This window comes from Neoarius graeffei, chromosome 27, assembly GCF_027579695.1.
Source record: "Neoarius graeffei isolate fNeoGra1 chromosome 27, fNeoGra1.pri, whole genome shotgun sequence".
Lineage (NCBI taxonomy): Eukaryota > Metazoa > Chordata > Actinopteri > Siluriformes > Ariidae > Neoarius > Neoarius graeffei.
Window position 1 is genome coordinate 31,441,472 of NC_083595.1, and position 24,654 is coordinate 31,466,125.

The 24,654-nt window shown below is 41.6% G+C and overlaps 1 protein-coding gene across 2 annotated transcripts in view; it reads left to right on the forward strand.

Moving 5' to 3' along the window:
- The window catches only part of znf280d (zinc finger protein 280D), a 68,640-nt gene that overhangs the window by 42,748 nt on the left and 1,238 nt on the right, over nucleotides 1–24,654 (forward strand). For both annotated transcript variants that reach the window (XM_060911632.1, XM_060911633.1), the window contains exons 9-19: nucleotides 2,986–3,143; nucleotides 3,368–3,468; nucleotides 3,557–3,703; nucleotides 8,332–8,466; nucleotides 11,559–11,761; nucleotides 11,886–12,026; nucleotides 12,145–12,207; nucleotides 16,955–17,073; nucleotides 17,170–17,191; nucleotides 22,331–22,355; nucleotides 22,493–22,536. In XM_060911632.1, the coding sequence (XP_060767615.1) occupies nucleotides 2,986–3,143; nucleotides 3,368–3,468; nucleotides 3,557–3,703; nucleotides 8,332–8,466; nucleotides 11,559–11,761; nucleotides 11,886–12,026; nucleotides 12,145–12,207; nucleotides 16,955–17,073; nucleotides 17,170–17,191; nucleotides 22,331–22,355; nucleotides 22,493–22,536 (1,158 nt within the window). The remainder of the gene's footprint in view (nucleotides 1–2,985; nucleotides 3,144–3,367; nucleotides 3,469–3,556; nucleotides 3,704–8,331; nucleotides 8,467–11,558; nucleotides 11,762–11,885; nucleotides 12,027–12,144; nucleotides 12,208–16,954; nucleotides 17,074–17,169; nucleotides 17,192–22,330; nucleotides 22,356–22,492; nucleotides 22,537–24,654) is intronic.

Sequence of the window (24,654 nt, forward strand, 5' to 3'; positions counted from 1 at the left end):
TCCCAGGTTTTGTGTGCAACATCGCTGAAATTGATCCGCTAAGCAGAAGCAGCTAGTAAAGGAAGGGAATGACTGAGAGGGAGAGCAGGACTACAGTCTCCATCACAGTTTTGGCCTCTGTAGATGGATGAGACATTATCAGCCCTCATGCTCTCCCCCTGGGTCCTGAGATGAATAATGGTTGGTAGTTTGGCTGGTGTAAGAAGTGTTGGTGTGATTAAATAACTTCACTCTGCCACGGCATGAGAAAAGCCTCGCTAAGCTCCTTTTAATGGGGAGACACGTTTGCCATGTACCCCAAGTTCCAGCAGCCAGGGTCACGGTTCGCCCGTGGAAAAGAAAAAAATCCCTATTAGGGGAGCTGAGGTAGCAGAACACGACGTCTGAAAAATAGGCCGCTGTACATCAGGGCAAGACGGCGAGCAGAGAGAGGGGGGGCTAGAGGCAGCCTGAGGAGCAGCTCATCATTAAGTGAAACAAAAAAGCCCGCTGTAATTGCCGGTATTATAATGGCTATTATGCATGCTTAGAAAGTGAGGCGTGAGGAGAATGAGTGCTAATTTATCTTTAGGAAAACCTTTGGGAGTCCAAATAGTGCTTTGATGTGCACACACAGGCCACATGCTGTTAAAAAGTCCTTTTTTTTTTTTCTTTTTTTAAACTCGCGACTTTGTAATTTGGTTTGTTATATTTAACAGTGCGTGGCCTTTATTCCCAAATGGCTGTGACGGCCAGTTGGCTCCTGCTGTTTGCTCTATTTGTGGTGCTTTTGTTCGAGTGGACAGATTTGATTTATAGAAGATTAAAGTAGGTGTTTTTTTTTTTTCCCTCCCCCCTTTAATATGTTTAAACGATCTGTAGTTGTATATTGCAGGCTTTCGTCTAAACCGGGGAACAGGGGCGCTGCGCCCTCTTACTCTCGGCGTGCGCCCCCTTACCGAAATGCCGATTGAACCCCAAGTCACACTTAGGCCATGCACTTGTATGCTACTGCACAACATGCAATCTTTCTCAAAACGATCTTTTCTCCGTGAAAACATCCCAGCAACACCACCTGACAATGTGTCTGATCATCAAATACGTTATAATTACTCCAAAAATATTCCAATCATAGTAGATACCAGGGCTTTGAACCAGAATTTTTTTCCTATTGGTTCGTTCCGAACAGAAACGGAATTTTAACGTTTCCGGTTTTGGGTTCCACCATTAAATAAGACGTTCCCGAACCGGTTAGAACAAAAGAATTTCGTTCCCGGAACACTTAATTACGTTCCCTGTCAGCTGTTTAACAAATGGCTATAAAATTATGTCTCTGTCTCATCCAGCTTAAGCCAAATGTAGGCTAATTCTATTACAACCGTCATTAAATAAGACAAGAAATAATTCAAAACAATTATTATTTCAAATGTTGGCGATTTGGATTCTCAGTATGTCTTCCCATCTACACAAACAGAAAAAGTGCCAAAAATGAAAGATAATTCGTTTAGTGTGTTACCAAAGGCTAGTCAGGCCCTATGCATTGATAGGCTAACAGAGGTTAACGTCATTTAATGTTCGCGAGCCTCTCATTAACGTGGACAAATATATTGATATCGTGTTTGAAATTGACGTTTTTGAATAACGATAGACTGCAATATTTACCTCTTATTTAAGATGTGGAGACGTGATAGTAGTCCACCCTCCCGCTCTCTCCATTCAGTCAGCGAACGTCACACAGGAAGTGAACCCCAGCGGGTCATAGAAACTTGCGCAGGAGAAGAATGACTTTTTTATTTGTAGGCGACGGAAACTTTGAGGAACGAAATAAAAACCGGTATTAACCGGTTACCATTATTTTTAATAAGCGTTTCTGTTCCAGAACATAAAAAATAAAGTTTCTGGTTTCGTTTCTGTTCCATGTGAAATAGAAAAAGTTCCTGGTTTTCGTTCCTTGAACCGGTTCAAAGCCCTGGTAGATACACTGCCAGACGGTGCAAAAACAATCCGAATTGGCGTTTTCCAGACTGAGGCGCCATGTTGTTTAGTTGTTTACTTGTCGCAGCTGCTCTCGCGAGATTTGACATGGGTTACGTACAAGGTCAGCTGACTTGTAGAGCGAGCGTTCTCGAGACTGAATGACCTTTCACCCACTGGCGCGGGAGCTTTTGACAGAAGTAGTTCGCGAGTTGTTTTTGTTGACACTTGGGCATTTAAAGATGTCATCCCGCGGCACGAAACGGAAGAAAGCCAAAGACTGTCCGGGGCAGGAGATGATTACTACTTTCTTTTTCACTGTTGACAGACAATTTGTTACAATTTCCCTCTCAGATAGCCTCAGAATGTCCCATTGTAGCCTCAAGTTTTCAAAGGCTTCGCACGGCGGCGGGGGGGGGGGACGGACAACCAGCACCATCCCCCCTGCTTCGCTCCCTCGCCATGGTGAGCGCCCTCATACTAAATTTTTCTAGAAAAAACCCTGTATTGTACCATATAAATGGGGCATGTTGATTTGAACATTTGAAGTTCGGTAGTTCTCAGGCTGCTGTGTCTATTTTGAGCAGCGGGTTTTGTTTTTTTTTTTTTGCGGAGGAAAACCATGTGTTGAAAGAGCAGCCGCTTTGTAGTGGTTTACCTGTGTGAACTACGTTCATCTGCATAACACTGATTTCTGCTCAAATCAAAGCCGCACGTTGTTAACGGCATCCCACACAGCAACCGCCTGCGCGCTTGCATCGGCGTTAATGTCACACGGCCCTGATGCTGTCTCTGTGATTGGGGGGGGGTTTTCTCCATCTGCTTCCCTCCTCTCTCACGCGTTTCCAATGTTCTCTTGCTTTACTTCTATTCCTTTTCCTTCTTTCTTTGTGTGTTGTGTATTTTTTTTTTTTCATTTCCTGTCTTCCTCACGTCTTCCTGCAGTTCATTTTCAAATTCCTTCTCCTTCCTTGCAGCTTTCTGATTTTGTTCTTATTCCTTTCTGTTGTATCTGACCTACCTCTTTCTCAGGTTCATGAATCACATGAAGCATCATCTGGAGCTGGAGAAGCAGAACAGTGAGAGTTGGGAGAGTCACACGACGTGTCAGCACTGTTACCGACAGTATTCCACGCCGTTCCAGCTGCAGTGCCACATAGAAAGCGCCCACAGCCCCTACGAATCCACCAGTACGCCCGCACAAACCACCAGCACCCTCGCATGTGTCCAAAGAAAGCCACTAGACTGCTGCTAGTACACTCGAAGATACAAGATTAAGCCTCCAGTTTTATTTACAATACACACCCTGCAATTAACCCAACCTAAAATTGTCCAGGGTGTTGTGCTGGAAGTGATATTATGGTTTCACACCCTTGTGTTCTTGTTGCTGTGTTTTTTATTTATTCCATTTCAGCTAATTGTAAGATTTGTGAATTGGCCTTTGAGACAGAACAAGTGCTGTTGGAACACATGAAGGACAATCACAAACCGGGAGAGATGCCGTATGGCTGTCAGGTACCTCTGATCTCTTTGCGTTGCTGTCCTTTAATGTGTCTTCTTGTGACATCCTGTTTATTTCAACCACTGGGTTTTCTGTTCACAGGTCTGCAACTACAGATCGTCATTCTTCTCAGATGTAGAGAACCATTTCCGCACCGTCCACGAAAACACTAAAGACCTCCTCTGTCCTTTCTGCCTTAAAGTCCTGCGCAGTGCCCATATGTACATGCAGCATTACATGAAACACCAGGTGTGGAAGCTTTGGCTTTGGTTTTAAGGCAGTCTCTGGGTGTAGTCATGGAGAGACTTGCTCTCTTTATGATCATGTTTTTATTTTTTACATGCAAACTCTGCTTAACATGCGTGTTCTTATTTGATGCGAGTAGAAAAATGCAGGTGAAAGATGACTAGTCACTTAGCATTGAGCAAATAAGAGAATACTCAGAGATGTCCACAAGCGCCGGCGACCGGCGGTTTTCTCCGCCTACGCAGGCTGTCTGCGCAGGCTGCTCGATCCCAGAAAAAAACAAAAAACTTGCCTTTCAATGTTCAAGTGATTTTTTTTTTTTTTTTTTTTAAATTTATATTGTCTCCACTGCCCATAATTTGCTGCACATCCAATTATTTCACCACGAAATTGTCTTCGTTTCGGGTCTAGCATGACCGGAAGTGAGATCATATTTGTTGATCGATTCTTGCGCTCTGATTGGCTGAGCCAGACCACATGACCACACCTTAGCAGATGACGGTAAAGATGCAGTCAGTGGTTGTTGCAGACAATTTCACTTAGTTTTCACAAAATGCCACTGAAGAAGAAACTAAAACCTTCTGTGGGCCAAATAAATATAAACTCTGTTTGTTTTCTGCAGGTTTGTACATATATAAATAATTTACCAGCTTAAGGTCGTTCTGTATCATGAAATACCTTGACTGAGGTCTTGAAAATACTGGCCGAGGCCAGTATTTTCAAGGCCGAGGTCACGGTATTTCATGATACGGAACGACCTTAAGCTGGTAAATAATGTATTTATTTTTTTCTTTACCAAATTCTAACAGAAAACGAGAGCCCCCGAAAGGGAAAACCGAGCCGAGCTGCCATTTTGAATCCTCATTCACGGCTGTAATGCAAATTGCTTCCTGCTCGGTATACAAGTGCACTTCCATGGCAGGAAAAAAACCCTGCATTTTGCCGCCTATGTAGTCCCCTATTTATACAAATAGGAGTCATTCAGGATTCAGCCATGTTTTTGCTCGGCGTTAGCAACAGTTACAGGTTTTTAGCTTTCTCCTGAAACGTTTTTTATTTCGTCTTCCTCAGGGTAGTAAAACTCGCTTTCGCTGTGAACACTGTCGTTATCGCTATCCATGCTGTAAAATTAATGCCGTTATACTGAGAAATGCGAAAATGTTGACAAAAAATTGATACTATGTTGTTTGTTGTGAGCGAGCGAGTCGCCAAAGGTCCATAACCAGGGTCCGGATCGTTGGATTCCGGACCGCTCGCAAGCCAATCAGAGCGCATGATTTGATGTAAACCAGACCGCGAAAAAAAAAATCGTAATTAATGTTTTCATTTCTCTAAGAATTGTTATTTTCAAATCCAGAAGTTACCCAGTTTAGCGGGAATTGACGTGTATGGTCCCTTAGCTAAGACTTCATACTTGCAGTGCAAGTGCAAATAACTAATTGTGTGTAAATATTCATGCTGAAATTAAAACTATACAATACACAATACCACACCAGAAGCACATCAAGTACATTACACGTGCACCAAATAAGCTCACCATGTAGTTATGTTACAGAGCCAGGCAGCGTACTACAGAAGGGAACTGAGAAAGCCAAGCGCGCACACATCTGGAGGGAAATTTCATACGTTTTGCAAGGATTTTACAGGGAAATGGTCAGTAATTTATTAGCTGAGAATGCACCAGAAGGCATGTCGATTTCAAAAGGATCCTGTAATACTAACAGATCTAGTTTTTTTTTTTTTTTATTTATTATTTTTATTTATTTATTGGGAATCTTTTTGCGGCACGGTGGTGTAGTGGTTAGCGCTGTCGCCTCACAGCAAGAAGGTCCTGGGTTTGAGCCCCGTGGCCGGCGAGGGCCTTTCTGTGCGGAGTTTGCATGTTCTCCCCGTGTCCGCGTGGGTTTCCTCCGGGTGCTCCGGTTTCCCCCACAGTCCAAAGACATGCAGGTTAGGTTAACTGGTGACTCTAAATTGACCGTAGGTGTGAATGTGAGTGTGAATGGTTGTCTGTGTCTATGTGTCAGCCCTGTGATGACCTGGCGACTTGTCCAGGGTGTACCCCGCCTTTCGCCCATAGTCAGCTGGGATAGGCTCCAGCTTGCCTGCGACCCTGTAGAACAGGATAAAGCGGCTACAGATAATGAGATGAGATCTTTTTGTGACGCATTCCTTGTTTGTGAAAGTACTTCTGTGAAACCAGATTTGCATTGGAATGTGAAATTCTTGAGTTAAAGGTAATAACAGCAGTGTGCTCTGATCTGTGGACCATTTCAAGAACGACGTTTTAAAACCTTGGCCTTTGAATTTACTAAGAATCCGATTTACATCCTCTAATGATTGTGTGGAATCAGACAAAACGCACGCATTTAGTGAATTTCACAAATAAAAATTTGTGTGAATGACGTCCGATGTGAAGTATAGGGTTGGGAAAATAACACAAGTGTTTCTCAGACAAGAAAACCAAAATTGAAGTACAGCAGAGATTAATGGTGGCGAGACATGATGAGAAGCTATGAAAGTAAAACCATGAAGAAATTAGCGTCCATTATGCTCGTAAAGTAAAAATGAAAAGCTTTTTCACATGCTGTGTTTCAATTCTATATTGCTATTGTAACGGTAAGGCATAATTTTAAGAAACGTTCTGATTGTTTCGTGACGCTGGGGCATAGTTCAGATCAGGGTGCTCGTTATTCAGACTAATGTAAGTGGTGCTATTTTGTTTTTGAAGAAAATGGGCTTCTGCAAATTTAATACCTGCCTTTCTGTCACATGAATTTGTGCATATAATCACCATCTGTGAGGTGACTTTCAGGCTTCGTAAATCGTGGCTACACATTTAATAGATTTGCAGTGACGGGACCCTGCTTTTTACACTTTAAGGTAGAAACGCCTCTATTTGTGTATTCATTAAGGCAAACGCAGACGAGACCTGCTATTTTGCTCACGTGCGTGATGCAAATCCTCTGTAGATCCTGCTAGTAACTCGGCTTGCAGTTTGGTCTGCCAGCGTAATCAAGTTTGTATGTGCTGTGTGTGTGTGTGTGTGTGTCTCTCACACACGCATGCAAATCATTACTGAATTTGGACTTTGGAAGTGTTGGATTTGTAGGTCAGGCTCAGCTATAAGAGAGTTCAAGTCTTAAACAGTAGTGGAAGCCCTCATTTCTCGTTTCTGTCTCTGGGTCTGGGGGCTTGAGGCTACACACATCTGAAGTCAGCAAAATGTGGAACTCGCTTGTGAGTCGCCCTGTTGGTTCCCTCTCAGAGCTTGAATTGATTTGCTTGTCTGTCGAACACCTTGGTGCAATACATAACCATCTGACAGTGGAGACTACTTTCCTTTACTAGATTTGAGAGTTTTTTTTTTTTCAATCCTCCAGCAACAGGACCCAAGACTAACCCAAGAGTCGTTTCAGCTGAAAGAAAAAGAAAAAAAAAAACCCAATCGGCTCTTAAATAGTTCACCAATGTGGGTCAGAGACATAGTCACTAGGGCTGTAACGATATGCGTATCGAAATCGAAATCGCGATACGCAGAGCCACGATCCGTATCGCGATACAAGAAGGCAGAATCGCGGTACACCCTTTCAAACTTCTCCTCAGCCCAAAAACAGAGGCGCTTCCAAACTTCAATTTATGAATACTTTACTTTTTATTTAAATTACATTTTAAACTTACTTAAATTACTTTTATTTTTTTATATCTATTCGTAAGTCGTTTTTTCGCCGACCTGTGACAATCTTCTGCGAGTCACGCAACGTCCACACTCGCCACTGGCAGAGCATTCATTTCTTTTAAGCGGTCGCCATTCTGGTTGCGACGCGGGGAGCGAATCTGTGAACAAGCAGCTCATTGGCTGGCTAGGTGTGCCACAAGCCAATCACAATCACTTGACCGGAAAGGCATGCAGTGTTGCCAGATTGGGCGGGTTTAGGTGCTTTTTGGCTGGTTTTGAACATATTTTGGGGTGGAAAAGACGTTAGCAATATCTGGCAACACTGAAGGCATGTCTGCTTGGGCGGAAGCCTTCTGCGGCAGTTACATTTTGACACGCGAGCAATGTTTCACCATAAAAATTCCGTAATTTCCATCTGTTTTCCGCGATCACAGAAAATCATTGGCCCTATGAGAGTGAGACAGTGAGAGAGCCACCCCCCCCCCACCCCCCACCCCCCCAAAAAAAAATCTTAACGGATTTACACGATTTGGAAAAATGACTTTTTCAGAACCGAAAAAACCAGAGCTTCCGGCTCAACAGTATTATTTTGAGAAATAAAACAATCTTTGGATATACATTTGTTCATTTTTGCATACATATTACTCATTCTCTGCAGTGGTCTGAATTATTTGTTATTAAATAGTTAATGTAAGTAAGTAAATGTTAATAAGTCAAATTTACTACTTTAAAAAAACATTTTTAAAAAAAATCGTGGGCGTATCGAATTGTGGGTCAAAAATCGCGATACGAATCGAATCGTGAGTTGGGTGTATCGTTACAGCCCTAATAGTCACCAAGCTCAACTAACCTGTTTAATACAAACGGACGTTTAACGTGACCGACTATAGTTGTTCCTGTGCGGCGAGTGAAGTTGTGCTTCTATTCACAATTTGTAATATTTACTTCACAGAAAAAAGGAATTCAGCGCTGCGGAAAGTGCAGGCTGAATTTTCTCACCTACAAAGAGAAAGTGGAACACAAAGCGCTTCATCATCGGACGTATAAAAAGCCAAAAAGCCTTGAAGGACTTCCTCCAGGAACGAAGGTAAACATAAGCCCTTTGTACACAGTTTTCTGTAACCTTGGCGTAAAGAAGGCATCTCAATATTCCAGATTTAGTGGTTTTACACTGTGCCAGTGAGAGAAAGAGGTAACGAGAAAGGGAAGAGTGGAGAGGCTTGTGCAGGCAGACTCGGGTGGGTGCGTGGACCTGAGACGCTGTCGACGGAAACGTTTAGTTCTTGCTGGTCCCAGAAAGAAGAATATCCAAGTCAAAAATGTCACACCCCTGTCCTGCCATACCGCCTGTCCCTTTTACACAGACATCCATTCCAGCTCTGTTACTACCAACTCATCTGGTTCAGAGGTGGAACAACACAGACCCCCGTTACACATTCGGACACTTTATACAGAACACAGGGCGGAATAAAGGCACAAGATTTCCGTCTTGAACAGGCTGTGTAAAAGAGGCTATGCATGCTTGACTGCAGCTTTTTGCCCTCACTAATAAACGGGCCAAGAGGGGGGGAATTCTATAGAGAATAGTGCACAAGTTATTACTGATCAGTGTTATTGCATTTTTGGACTTTGCAATGCTCATCACCGAAGCCTGTTGTATGCACACAGACCAGGCCACCATAATAATTATGTCCGCCGACTTTGTCAGAGAAGGTTATTGTAATGACTTTTTATGTCTGGACAACAAGGAACTGGAGACGGGTATAACAATTTAAGATGTGCTTTATTTTATCCTACCGCGAGCTGGCCTAGGGGTTAGCGTGTCCGCCTCTCGATCGGGAGATCATGGTCAGGTCATACCATCTCAAAAGTGGTATGCCTTGCCAGATGGTAGTAGGTACTATCATAAAAATGGTACCTACTGCCATCTGGCAAGGCACACTGCGATACAGATGGGAGAAGGGAGTCAAGCTCACGTGGTTACCAGAGGACTGGAACCCGAGCTGTATAGACGAGGCCAAGGGCTCAGAAACGGAGATCAGCGCCGCACCCATGCGCCTCAAAGAGCTGGTTAGTACTGGTGCAGGAGACTGCCTGAGAAGACCAGATCCTGGCGTGGAGGGACTTTGACTTGACTTTATTTTAACCTGCACTTTTCAGTGGCTACTAGCACATGTGTATGTGTGTGTTGGGGAATGCAGCTCGCGCTCTCATTAGTGACTGTCTGAAAGACACACAGAGACGCACGTTAATAGACAGCCAGTAATTGGACACAGGTGTAACTTGTCGCATTACCTGCTTGTTCAGCCTGACCCCTCGCCTTTCACAGGCGACGCTCGACCACACCCTTGTTGCCACAGTTATGTTTTCATCTCTGTTTGTTTATCTTTTCTGAACATAACTCAAAAAGTAGTGAACAGATTTGGGCCATTTTGAGCAAAGGTGGGCTGTCGGCCAAGGAGCAACTGATTTTTAGATTTTGATGCAAATCTGAACGTGGCTTAGCGGAGGTATGCGCTCTACCAAGTGCCCTTCGAGTTGTGTTCTGTATTCTGACCTCTCAGAAAAGGTTTCTGTTGGTGATATGGGATCACGGCACTGGCATTGTCAAAGACAAAACCAGTCTGTTTCCAGTCCTATCAAAATCACAGTGCATAGCACCTCCCTGTTCTGCCACAGATTCTGCTCGCACACCCCCCCTGCCCCCCCTTCAGCATCTGACATGTCACCCTCACAGTCCCGTCCCCCCCCAACACACACACACACACTCAACATTCATTAACACACTGAACTCATGGACTGCACGTTTCACTTTACCTCACTCATTTGCACTATTCCGCACTACCTCACCTTAATAGCCATTAGTTTATTGTTTATACTGCTTATTTCATGTTGACCTGCTATACCTCAAGTGCCCTTGACTGTTTATTTGCACCAATTTACGTGTGTGTGAGTGTTTAGTCTATGTCTAGTTCTTATCTAGAGTGTTTATATCGTTTGTTTGAGTGTTTAGTCTATGTCTAGTTCTTATCTAGAGTGTTTATATTGTTTGTTTTTTCAATTATTCTATTTTTATTTATTGCATTGCCTGTTTGCACCGTGGGTCAGAGAGGACTGAAATTTCATCTGTGCTGTATGTCGAGCATGTATAGCATATTTGACAATAAAGTCGACTTGACTTGAAATGCAATATAGAATTTTTGTCTGTTTCATACAGATATAGACTCACCGATCACTGTAACAGGAACACCTGTACAGCTGCTCAATTATTCTCCTTCTCTAATCAGCCAATCATGTGGCAGCAACACAATGCATAAAATCATGCAGGTACAGGCCAAGAGAATTAATAAATTTTCACGTCAAACATCAGAACGGGGGGAAAATGTGATCTCTTTAACCGTGGCCTGGTTGTTAGTGCCAGATTGATTGATTGGTTTGAGACAAGGTGCCCCCCCCCCCAGTCTTCAGCTGCCCTGTGCCCATGATAGTCTCAGATTCTTGTTCTTGGCTGAAAGAAGAGAAACCCAGTGTAGTCATGTGCTCTTGTAGCCTATTGACATCAAAGTATGATGTGTTATGCATTCTGAGATGCTTTTCTGCTCACCGTGGTTGTAAAGAGTAATTGTGAGTTGTTCTATCCTTCCTGGCAGCTCAGACAATCTGAGCGTGCGGTTTTTTTTGTTGTTGTTTTTTTCCCCTCCCCACTCCGACTTTTATCAAACAAGGCTTTTCCTTGATCTGTGTATCAGCCTATCATCAGAACTAATATCAGCCCGGATACTGATATTCCGTATAGAATAATCAGTGCATCCCTATCTGTCTGTGCGTGTTTTCACTGGATGTACATGTCGTCCCGTGGTCAACATACCGTAATCTTAAGCAATAGTTTAGCTTATGATTTAATTTTTTTAACGTGGACCTTTTTTTCATGGCAGGTGTAAAATAAAAATGGATGTGTGTTGCTGTTTTATTTGTTGTAGCAGATGGTTCTGTTTTCTAGAACCGTTATGTGTCACAGGTTTTTATTGGCAAAGGATTTTGCTTTGGCATGCATACCCTACATAATTTGGCCCACTTTTTTTTTTTAGTTAAGTGGGTCTGTCTTTAGCGTATGAATTTTTTTTTTTATTATTATTGCTGTTTTCTGATTCCCTTCACTGCACTATTGTTTTTTCCCAGGTGACAATCCGAGCTTCACTCAGTGGAGGATCTACGATGTGTCCCTCTGCTCCTGGCAAGTCATACGTCAACCTCGTCCCCACGAGCCCTGAGACGGTCAAACCGACTGGTCACAAGTCCAACTCCAACATGGGAAGGATGAGGACAAACCAGAGCAATAAGAACCGCACGTCCTTACCCAACACTGAGCTCAGAGGCTTGAAGTGAGTCCTTACTTTACAGACTTGCTGAGCTAACCTTTTATAATGACGCTTTAGATTTATTTTTCCCTTTGTGCGCTGTGTGTTTATGAGGAGTGTGCATAAAGCCGACATTGTTTATCCACAGACTTGTACCTGGAGTGCACAAATGCATCGAGTGTCAAAATGAAGTGACCGAACCATACAGCCATTACCCGATATCACTGAAATGTTTTGTATGCAAGTACCGGACGAGCTGTCAGAAGGCTTTCAGGCAACATAGGCAGAGGTAAAGATAGGGGCATGTTTGATGAATTTGAGTTCCAAATAAGTAAAGATTTATGCTGTCTGTGCGACTAACTCCAGCATCATGACACTTGTATGCTTTTTTTTTCCCCTTCATTGAGGTTTCACAGCAGCTCCTCAAAACTGCGATTGAGCAAGGTGAATCGGCCCCTGCGTGGTGTACGGTAAGTTTTCACTTCGAGTTAGAGCTCCAGCATGAGTTAGACATGTATCCTGTTACACTGAAGCACGAGCAAGTATTTGAATAACTTTGGCTCAGGCTAGGAGGATTCTGTTTCACATGCAGCGTATTAAGCTTTGAAATGTTGTCCGAACCACTAGTCTGTGAGCTCGTGCATGCAAAAGGGGGCAGATGCCACTCCCAAGTGCATTCTACAGTCCTATGATACAGCACTTAGAAAAGATGCAGGTGGCTTCCTGTGTCTGAGAGGAAGCACATGATCACTTTCAGCCTCCCAGGTTGGTAGCTGTTAGAGGTGTGACGATTAATCGATCCCCGATCTATCGATCTGTTTCAATTCGAAAATCGATTAAAATTTGAAGAATCGCAATATAGGCCATTTGCAGGAATTGGTCACGTGTCAGTTTTCCCCATAGCAGCAAGCTAACTTGACATTCCTTGACAACCATAAGAGTTTGACTGGTGATGCAAAGCAATCCATTTCTGTAATAGCTGTTTTTACCTTTTCTACTGTCTTTTGACCCGAATTTTTGTGTGTACTTGGAAAAAGTTTGTGGTTTTAACTTCTGTCGTACAGGGATGAGAATTTTCCGCCGATCGGCGGATTTCCGACTTTTTCAGACCAAAATGATCGTTTTTGAGATCGATGTAAATCTGTTGAGAAATTTTCGGGGGGGGGGATGTATGGTTAACGATCTGTTGGTGGGCTCCGGGTTAACACACTCAAGTCTTTCGACATGTCGTAATTATTCACTTTTGCGACAGCGTTCGACTTATTTGCGGTAGAATTTTCGGGAAATCCCATCGCGTGCAGTATATAAACACAAGTGCGCATGCTCTCCACGCGTGGCTTGCAATCGCCGTTCACCGACCGTACAGACTGTTTGACGATACGCATTGGTAACATCGGAAAGACACATATTCAGGCGGGATATTTTTAGCATATCGACAATGGCAAAAGTCCTAGAGAAGAAAGAAAAGGATCGAGCGAGGGAGATTGATAAAGGTGCAGGAATAAAGAACTGTTTTCGATGGGCTTGGTTAGAAAGAACACTGAATGTCGAGATCGACAAGCAGACTTTCACAACGAAGCTCGGTGATCACATACGGAAAATAGACGTCCCAGGAAAAGTACTTTGCTCATTGTGTTCCGACATGATAAACTACGTTAGTAGAGGGGCAAGGGCTATCGAACTTCACATATACACCAAGAAACACAAGGGTAGGTCAAATTATTTTGTCTGTTCAATGATTCATTATATTTATAGTGTATATATATATATATATATATATATATATATATATATATATATAAATAAAATGTCTATACAAGAGTGTATCTTTTTATACTGTAGCATGTTGGGGAGAATCATAGTATCATATCTATATTTCTGATAAAATTTTAGGTATGATACCGTGTATAACTCTCCTACTTATTGCTCATTTCATAGGGGGACCGGGGGGGAATTGCTGGCATGTGCTGCGCGGGAGCGTCTGCCCAAATTTTTCAGGCCGAGATGAACTTAGTTTTTGATTTTAAAAAAATTTTCCAATATGTAATGCCCGTTGTATATGCCTGTTCTTTAATTCAAAATCACCATCTTGATCTTCAAATTGAGCATATGGTATATGTATTACATTACACAACATCCTGTCCAGATAAATCCTAGTTAGTACACACAACAGTTGAAAGGGAAGTGATGAGTGATGTTGAATGTTGCCTGCTTAATATGCAAGAGCTCCTGCTACCATGATAACATCAGAAGAAAGCTTAAGAGAATTATACGATAGAACTTTTTTCTGGTTTGCACTTCATTGTAAAGGATTAGAGTATTCAAAGACATGAATAGCAAAAATGCAGAAATATAATACTGTAGAGCTCGTTTATATTAAAAGGTGCATTGATTTTTTTTTGAAATCATCAAATGTGAATTGATTAAAAACAAGTCTCTCGTACCATATTAATTATTTTCACCTGGTAGTCCACCAAGAAGGGGAATTTATTTCCAAGTAAGTTGCAACTTTTTGCTGATAAAATTAATGGTTTTGGGGTAAAAAAAAAAATAGCCAAAAATCATTAGCTCCCGCCCACTGGGTGCCTGCGGCCCCCAATCCCCTGGCTTTTTTCAGACTTTTTAAATATTTTTCATTCTCATCCCTGGTCGTAAGTTAAAGCGAATCATTGGCCGTAAAAAGAGAGTTTTTTGCACTCAAGTTGGTCGCCGCCGAAAGAAATTCACGTGTGAAATGGCGGATTTCTCAGGTATGTTTATAACTTATTTCTCCTTTTCTGCCTTTATCATTCGCTTAACGTGTGAAAATTCTTGAAAATAAATAGATGTATAAATACAGATATATCTGCCATTTCGCACGTGAATTTCTTTCTGCGACGACCAACTTGAGTCCAAAAAACTCTTTTACAGCGAATGATTCGCTTTAACTTACGACAGGAGTTAAAACCACAAACTTTTTCCAAGTACACACGAAAATTCGGGTCAAAAAAGACAGTGGAAAAGGTAAAAACAGCTATTATAGAAATGGATTGCTTCGCATCGCCAGTCAAACTCTTATGGTCGTCAAGGAATGTCAAGTTAGCTTGCCCACCACGGGCTTGTTGCTGTGGGGAAAATTGACACGTGACCAATTCCTGCAAATGGCCTATTCACTAACAATAACTAATTTCATTCTGATAACTCTAGACGCATAACAAATTCCAACAAACGGTATAACTTTGATATTAAAAATTCGATTCGGCATCCGGAGTTGTACATAGGCGCAGCCATGTTTTGTGGTTGCTATAGCAATCTCATGAGCTCACGTGTTGCTTTGTGAACGACATGGCGGACGATTTCGGAATTCCTGAAGCCACCGGATTTTAAAAACCCAGTTTGGCGGCATTTCTCTCTCTCGTGAGAGAAAACTAGTGTTGTGTAAGCTGTGCGAGTCTAAGTTTCCTCATCATGGCAATAAATGATTGCGGTCACAAAACACATTGAATCTCCGTGCCTTATATACTCTCTGGACAATGAATGTTGTATCTCAAGAGGTGGGATTCGCTTTCACACAAGTGACCTGTATTTTTGTGTTTTAAAAGATTGAGACAAAATTCATGAAGTTTTCACTGCTCTTCTGTTTCTTAGTGTTTTGAAAATTAAAACGTGCCAAAAATTACTGAACTGTGACACATTCAAACTCGCTGGAGTGACTGGAGTCTGAATAAAGATGACAAAGGCAACACTACTCGTTTGTTTTTAATTGCTCTACGTTTCTAGGCTGACGGTTAACAGAATATTGACAATGATTTGTATCGGTTATAAAACGGAGGACAAAAAACGTGAATCGTGATTCAAATCGAATCGGAAGGTCACAGTCGTGAATCGAATCGTGAAAAAACCGAATCGTCACACCTCTAGTAGCGGTCATATCATACACAAGACCGAAGTGGTGGGTGTGAATTGGCTAAAATTCGGGGGAAAAAATAACCCACACACAAGTTGTCAGAGCAAGTGTGAATACAATTTAGCTGGCAAAAAGCCAGTTATCATTAACAGGAGAAAAGTGCAGGGACGTGGAAAAGGGATTTGCTGTCTGGAGTGGTTTATTTTGCTTACGACACAGCACTGCTGACTTCTTGAATCTGATCACAAAGTGTTGATGAGTTTCTGTAACAGGATGCTACAAAACGCATCACCGGTTTATATTAAATCACCCATTCTAATGTGTTATTGTTTCCATAGTAACGGCTCAGTAAGAGTATGAAGAAAACAAATGAATCTCTGAATAAAGCAATATATAAAGGAGTTGATGGACTGCACAGAGAGGTGGCTGAAGAGCTTCTTCACCGCTGATAGGCAATACAGGAACAGATTATGTACTGTTATTGAGCAAATATTAGTGCAGGTGCCAGCACTTCCGAAACCAGTGTTTGTCAGAAGATGTCCTGCATTATAAAGCATTATCTTTTGCCGCTTTTCCACTACAAACGCGGCTGAGTCGGGCTGAGCCGTGCCGTGCTGAGTCGAGCTGAGCGGGGCTGTTGGAGTTGCATTTCGACTACAACCGCGCTGAACCGTGCTGGCTGGAAGTGGGTGGACACATTGGGTGGAGTTAGCGAAAGTGGGTGGACGTCAGGTGATGTCGTTAAGCAGCGCAAACAGTGACATCAGTGATCTTTTAAGCGGTAGTCTCACGACCCGAATAGTAAACAATAAACATGGAGGACATGGAGTCGTTAGTGTTGCTGGTCTTGGTGCTGTGGCTTGTTGTCACCAACAACGCCAACAGATACTGGCAAGAGCGTATAGATGAGGTGAGGCGCATAAGGCTTCAGAAATTCTCGTAATTCGTAATTCTCCTTCTTCCGGGTTTACGGTGTTTACAGATCCCAGCGCGCTCGCGGGGCGTGTGTGGGCATGTGAGGACACTCCTCCTCACCAATCAGTGCACAGGAGAGTGTCTGCTCACGCCCCCAGCCTCACTCGGCTCGGTTTGGCTCGCTTCAGCCCCACTCCAAAACGGTGCGAGTTTTAGGGGCTAAGCAGGGCTGAAGCGAGCTGAGTCGTGCTGGTTTTTGGTAGTCGAAACGCGAGCCGTGTCGGGCTGAAGTGAGCTGAAAAAGGGTAGTGGAAAAGGGCCATTTGTATCTTATTTTTGCGCGATGTGGTCACTTTGATTGTGGATGCCAGTATTTGGAGTTGATGTTATGTTTGATCTCATAATCTGATTTCCAGGAGTCTGACTCTTGTTTGTTTGAACTGCGAGTTCTTGGCCGACGCAGCCGATACGAACCGCATGTGCGAGCACCTAATCAGCAGACCCAACCACAGCTGCCAGGTCATTTTAGAGACAGGTAATACACAAACTCTCACACAGTCTCTGCCCTGGCACTATTGTCTGCTTTCCTGCCTGGATAAGACCTAGTATGATTCTCTTCTACACTTTACAGATGCAGATTTGACACCGGAGAGGTAAGCAGTTTAATGCCATTTCGTGCAGACTTGATCGGTTTGTGACTGACTAATTCCACGTTGCAGTGTTTTTGATGCTACAAAAAGAATATATCTTGGATCACATAAGGCACGAAAAATAGTGGTTTTCAAGCTTCGAAATTACATTGAAATGCATAAAAAAAACCGTGAAGTCAAACAAAATACAGGAAGTGCAGATTAAACAATGAGTATCAGGTTCAGTATATTCACATTTTTATTAAAATGGTTTATGTATTTATGAATATTAATGTATGTTCATTTTGAATATTAATGAGCCTGTGATTCTGTACAGACCCAGACAATTAACAAGTATTCCACAAAACTGTTCCGAGTCGGCTGTAAGCCATGTACGATAAGATCGAGTGGAATAATTGTTTTATTCTATCCACGTTCACCGGATTTTGAGAAACCGCATTTTTATCTTTTGCAAATTCGATAAATAAAACTTCATACAAAATGTCCAACAAAAGCATCTCTGCTTAGATGGACTTCTTAAAAACCTATGGATGGCTGCACGAATTGACTTGACGTTTTGTTTGTTTGGTTTTTTTTTAAAGAAAATGCTGTCGTGCCGAGTTATAGAATAGCTTTCGACATTTTATTTAATTCTTCCTTGAACATTTCGGTTATGTAATTTTCTAACTTCTTTGAGCCTTTGAATCAGTCTAAAAAAAAAAAATTCAACAAGTTTTAATGCTTAAAGATGAAGAATGTAAACAGACCGGCAAAATGACCGTAGCAATTTGTGAAAAATGCTATAATAATTATTCTTGAAAAAGAAAAAAAAAAAAAGAGACGTTCTTACCATCAAATAATTGCATTCCATATTTTGCTTTTTTTTTTTCTTTCTTTTGGTATTTTTTGGGGTTTTGTTTTTGAGTCGTTTTTATTTCGTCCTCGGTTGATTCAACAACGCACGCCGCCATTTTGTTTTTCTCTACTCACGGTATATGACCTGATAGCCTAGTAGTAGAGTCGCCGATCAGAGTGCGTGATTGCTCATATCCAGTGAATGTGGATAGAAGAATAATGAACATGCATTTTGAGTATTAATGAGTGTGATTCTGTCAAGACCCAGACAACACTTAAGCCTCGGTCACAACCGGACGTACGATTTTTTTGGCCGTGCGATTTTTGGCGTTTCCCAAATCGTTGCGGTTTTTTTTTTTTTTTTTGTTCATGGAGAAAGACGCACGTTGGCCGTAAATTTGTCTTGCAACCTGAAAAAACCGTAAGCGCCTGTAGAGTTTGTTTGACATGACAAAGAACCTCTGCGGCCGGTCTGCGGCTCAAAAATCAGCACGTCACACACGTGCCCTCCGTGCGTTTCACGCGCGCCCTCCGTGCATTTCTTGCGTTTTTTGCACGTAGACCAGCCGTAGGAGCACGTACGGCCGATTGTGACCGAGGCATTAGTTTGTATGACACAATTCACACTAGTTATGGTTAGCTTAAAATCATCAGGAGACTATTATTTAGCTCAGTTTTTAAAGACTTTGCACAAAAGCTACGTAAAACATGGCCTTGGCCTGTTTATATTGTTTTTGTATGATTTCTGTCTTTATTTATTTATTTATTTATTTATTTATTGTTAAGCCAAAGCCCAAAGGTCTTTTAATTCACTATATACGCTCACTACGCAGTGTACTCCTGCTGTTGGACACCCGTCTAGTGCACACCCTTAGATTCAGCCTTAGAAAGTGTAGAAATCACCAACATTTTATATGAACATTCCATAAACATTTTAATGCTTGGTTTAAATTATAATATGATGATAAAGTATCCTATAAATGACATGCCCTTATTCATAACCGTTTCCTACATCAGGTAGCAATGGTCAGAAGGTTCAGGAAGCATGTTTTTGACTGATTTACCATGGTGCTTGAATATTTGTGAGCTCTTTAGAATTTTCAATATTTCTGCATAAATATGACCTAAAACAACTTCAGATTTTCACACAAGTCCTAAAAGTAGATGAAGAGAACCCAGTTATATAAATGAGACAAAAATATTCTACTTGATCGTTTATTTATTGAGGAAAATAATCCAATAATATACATCTCTGAGTGGAAAAAGTATGTGGTGTGACTGCAGCTAAACGTTTCCTGTAACTGGTGATCAGTGCTGCACACCGGCTTGGAGGAATTTTAGCCCGTTCCTCCGTACAGAACAGCTTCAACTCTGGGATGTTGGTGGGTTTCCTCACATGAACTGCTCACATGACATTTCTCTTGGATTGAGGTCAGGACCTTGTCTTGGTCATTTCAAAACATGAACTTTATTCGTCGTTCACCATCCTTTGTGAGAACGGCTCGTGTGCTGAAGGACGTTGTCTTGCTCCGTGACCCACTTTCTCTTGAGATTCGGGTCACGGACAGATGTCCTGATATTTTCCTCTAGAATTCGCTGGAATAATTCAGAATTCATTGTTCCGTCAGTGATGGCAAGCCGTCCTCGCCCAGACGCAGCAAAACAGGTCCAGATCATGATACGACCACCTCCGTGTTTCACAGATGGGATAAGGTTCTTATGCTGGAATGCAGCGTTTCCTTTCTCCAAATATAATGCTGCTTGTTTAAACCAAAAAGTCCTATTTTGGTCACATCCAGCCACAAATTTTTTCCAATAGTCTTCTGGCTTGTCCACTAGGGGTGTGCAAAAATATCGATACGGCGATATATCGCGATACTTTGTCTTCCGATTCAATATCGATACTCAAAATTTGAATATCGATATTTTTTCAAATAATAAAATCATGTTTCAGACGGGTTGTAAATCCAGTACGACTTCCGCACCTCCGCTCCGCGAGGTGTTGCTGTACCGCTACCTCACTGCAAGGCACTCTTCGTCTTCTCTTTTTTCCCCGGCGGTTGCAGTGAGGAAAATAAACAGGCAAGCATGGCTCTTAACATAAACCTAGAGACGCCGCCGAACTTTAAGGCAGATGTTTGGAGGCACTTTGGATTCCAAAGGAAAGGAGAAAAAAAAACAGTGAGCCAGACAAAGAGAATGCACTTTGCAAAACCTGTTTCGCTCCAATTAAATTAAGATGCTCCAATTAAGATGCCCACTGCACTTTTCAATGTGTTTCAGACAGTGCGTTGTTCCTGCAAAATAAGCACAAGTTAAATGTTCTCAGGTACGTGTTCTCAAGTTTACAAAGAACAAATTGATATTAGTGTTAGCACTGAAATGTATGTGCAGTCTGCAGTGCAAGTTTTAAGTTTTCATAAAACAATTTGATTCTGCTTGTTAAGCAGCACTGATGTGTCCATGCTTACAGAAAAGTTGATAATACTAGCACAGAAATGGGAATTTTCTGTATGTTGTAGTGAAGCAACTCTTGGTTTTGCCAGCAGTGGAATAGAGACAAATATATGTCTGGCAAGAGTGTGTAGTTATGTATGTGAAATGTAATTTTACAGTGGTAAATAAATTCTGATTTTCTTCAGTGACACAGATATTGTGATGTGGTTGAAATTTCTTGCAATATATCGATTATCGCAGAATCGCTGTACCGTGATATTATCGTTATCGTGGGCAAAATATCGCCATAGTATCGTATCGTGAGGTATCTGGTGATACCCAGCCCTATTGTCCACATGCTCTTTGCTGCCTGATTATGGTTTGATGATTGTTTTTTGGAGAGCAGTGGCTTTCTTCTTGCAGCTCTGCCATGCACACAATTGTTGTTCAGTGTTCTCCTGATGGTGGACTCATGAACATTAAAATTAGCCAACGTGAGAGAGGCCTTCAGTTGCTGAGAAGTTACTCTGTCATTTTCCTCAATAAATAAATCTCCAGGTATAATATTTTTGTATCATTTGTTTAATGGGGTTCTTTTTATTTACTTTTAAGACTTGTGTGAAAATGATGGTTTAGGTCTTATTTATGCGGACATGTAGAATATTCTAAAGGGTTCACAAACTTGAGCACCATTTGTGTTTAAGGTGACTAAAAGCAGAACGGGGGATTTTATCATTCAGATATGGATTTTCTAATAATATTCCAGTATAGCAATAAGTACCGTATTACAGTATAAATGTGATGGTTATAATTTGTCTATCTTTGTAGGAAAGCGTGTGCGTGTAGTGCTGTGTTCACGCAGTGACAATATGTGTGTCGGCGCTAAAAGAATACGGACGGTGTGTCATTAAGCAGGGTTACTGCTCGGGGGGAAAGAAATCTGTCTCTGTATCTCGAGGATCATATTTTGATTTCTATCTATTGCAATTTGGTTACTTCTTATTGTTGTTCAGGATTATGTGTTCCCTTTGAGGACTTTCCATGCCATTTCTTGGCTCTCACCGGAACTCCATGATGTATTGGGAGACAGTGACACCAGACGTCTAGTGCTTTTGTTAAACGTAGAGGGCAGAGTTGTAAGGAGAAGAGGATAAAAATAGAGACAGTGATTCACCTCCACTGATTTAGATAAATTGCCCTTTGTGATGAAATACGAGTGCAATTTCCAACTCTCTGACCCTTGAATTCTCTGAAAATGCCACGCTTTGTGAAAAATCATCGCTAATTCCATTAGTCTAATTTGGTTGCGTGTTAAGTGGTGTGCAGAAGACACGGTGTAAATTAGGAGCGATCTCTGGCCTTAATTAGCGCAAAGGGAAAAACAACGTAACTAATGTGCAGTGGAGAGAAAGGTCTTTAAGAGTCACAGTGAAGTATTGCAGGATCAGGGTGTAAGAAAATGCACACTGCTTACTTTTTTATCCCACAAGATCTGACGCTTCCCAAGAGAGTCTTTCAGTAATCCACCCGAGAGCCATTGTTCTGTGCTTCAGCTCTTAAAATAGATGTTCGTTCGTTCTCCGTTTTCTTTATACGGTTAATCCGTTTGCATTGTGACTGCTTAGCGGTTAGCGGCTTTCCAGTTTCTCAGCTGTTGATGTATTGTTGTGCTGCGTGATTCACGGTATTTAGTTGTGGCTTAATCAGATGATTAAGGTAAGATGAAGATCATCACTTCTGATGGTGCACTTAAATTGCGTACCAGTTTTATTCTCTTAAATTGCAAAAAAATCACAAACTTTATTAAATATCAAATGTTTTTGTCTTAATGTGTGGTGTGGGGTTTTTTTGGGGGGGCGGGTCTTTATTTAGGTCGACTCTTTCTGACACTGATAAGGTGAGTGAAGATGTTAATTTCTTCTTTCATAGTTTCCCTTTGTCTTCTTATGTGCACATCCCCCTTATCAGATTTCTGATTTCCTGTATTTTTTTTAATTATTATTTAATTAAATAAATTTTAATGTCCTCTAATAGGTTGAGGCCCAAAGTCCAAAAGCAGAAGTGAGCAGTCCTGACAAGTAAGGACATTTTCTTTTTATTCTGTGCACATTCACTGGATATGAGCAATTGTGCTCTGATTGACTACTACCAGGATATCAGCTCATATAACATGAGTAGAGAAAAACAAAATGGCTGAGCGTGTTGCTGAATCAACCGAAGACGAAATAAAAACTCAAAAACAAAACCCCCAAAAAATACAAAAAAAAAAGCAACAAAATATGGAATAAAAGTATGTGATGGTAAGAATATACCTTTCTTTCAGTAATAATAATAATAATTATTATTATGATAGCATTTTTCACAAATTGCTCCTGTCATTTCGCCGGTTTGTTTACAACCCCGATTCCAAAAAAGTTGGGACAAAGTACAAATTGTAAATAAAAACGGAATGCAATGATGTGGAAGTTTCAAAATTCCATATTTTATTCAGAATAGAACATAGATGACATATCAAATGTTTAAACTGAGAAAATGTATCATTTAAAGAGAAAAATTAGGTGATTTTAAATTTCATGACAACAACACATCTCAAAAAAGTTGGGACAAGGCCATGTTTACCACTGTGAGACATCCCCTTTTCTCTTTACAACAGTCTGTAAACGTCTGGGGACTGAGGAGACAAGTTGCTCAAGTTTAGGGATAGGAATGTTAACCCATTCTTGTCTAATGTAGGATTCTAGTTGCTCAACTGTCTTAGGTCTTTTTTGTCGTATCTTCCATTTCATGACGCACCAAATGTTTTCTATGGGTGAAAGATCTGGACTGCAGGCTGGCCAGTTCAGTACCCGGACCCTTCTTCTACGCAGCCATGATGCTGTAATTGATGCAGTATGTGGTTTGGCATTGTCATGTTGGAAAATGCAAGGTCTTCCCTGAAAGAGACGTCGTCTGGATGGGAGCATATGTTGCTCTAGAACCTGGATATACCTTTCAGCATTGATGGTGTCTTTCCAGATGTGTAAGCTGCCCATGCCACACGCACTAATGCAACCCCATACCATCAGAGATGCAGGCTTCTGAACTGAGCGCTGATAACAACTCGGGTCGTCCTTCTCCTCTTTAGTCCGAATGACACGGCGTCCCTGATTTCCATAAAGAACTTCAAATTTTGATTCGTCTGACCACAGAACGGTTTTCCATTTTGCCACAGTCCATTTTAAATGAGCCTTGGCCCAGAGAAGATGTCCGCGCTTCTGGATCATGTTTAGATACGGCTTCTTCTTTGAACTATAGAGTTTTAGCTGGCAACGGCGGATGGCACGGTGAATTGTGTTCACAGATAATGTTCTCTGGAAATATTCCTGAGCCCATTTTGTGATTTCCAATACAGAAGCATGCCTGTATGTGATGCAGTGCCGTCTAAGGGCCCAAAGATCTTGGGCACCCAGTATGGTTTTCTGGCCTTGACCCTTACGCACAGAGATTCTTCCAGATTCTCTGAATCTTTTGATGATATTATGCACTGTAGATGATGATATGTTCAAACTCTTTGCAATTTTACACTGTCGAACTCCTTTCTGATATTGCTCCACTATTTGTCGGCGCAGAATTAGGGGGATTGGTGATCCTCTTCCCATCTTTACTTCTGAGAGCCGCTGCCACTCCAAGATGCTCTTTTTATAGCCAGTCATGTTAATGACCTATTGCCAGTTGACCTAATGAGTTGCAATTTGGTCCTCCAGCTGTTCCTTTTTTGTACCTTTAACTTTTCCAGCCTCTTATTGCCCCTGTCCCAACTTTTTTGAAATGTGTTGCTGTCATGAAATTTCAAATGAGCCAATATTTGGCATGAAATTTCAAAATGTCTCACTTTCGACATTTGATATGTTGTCTATGTTCTATTGTGAATACAATATCAGTTTTTGAGATTTGTAAATTATTGCATTCCGTTTTTATTTACAATTTGTACTTTGTCCCAACTTTTTTGGAATCGGGGTTGTACATTCTAAGCGGAAATGATTTTGTCGGACGTTTTGTCTGAAGTTTTTATTTATCGAATTTGCAAAAAATAGAAATAAAAATGCTCTGTTTCTCAAAATCCAGTGAATGTGGATAGAATAAAACAGTTATTCCACTCAATCTCGTCGTACATGGCTTATAGCCAACTCAGTGCTACGCGCCTCATCGGCTATCAG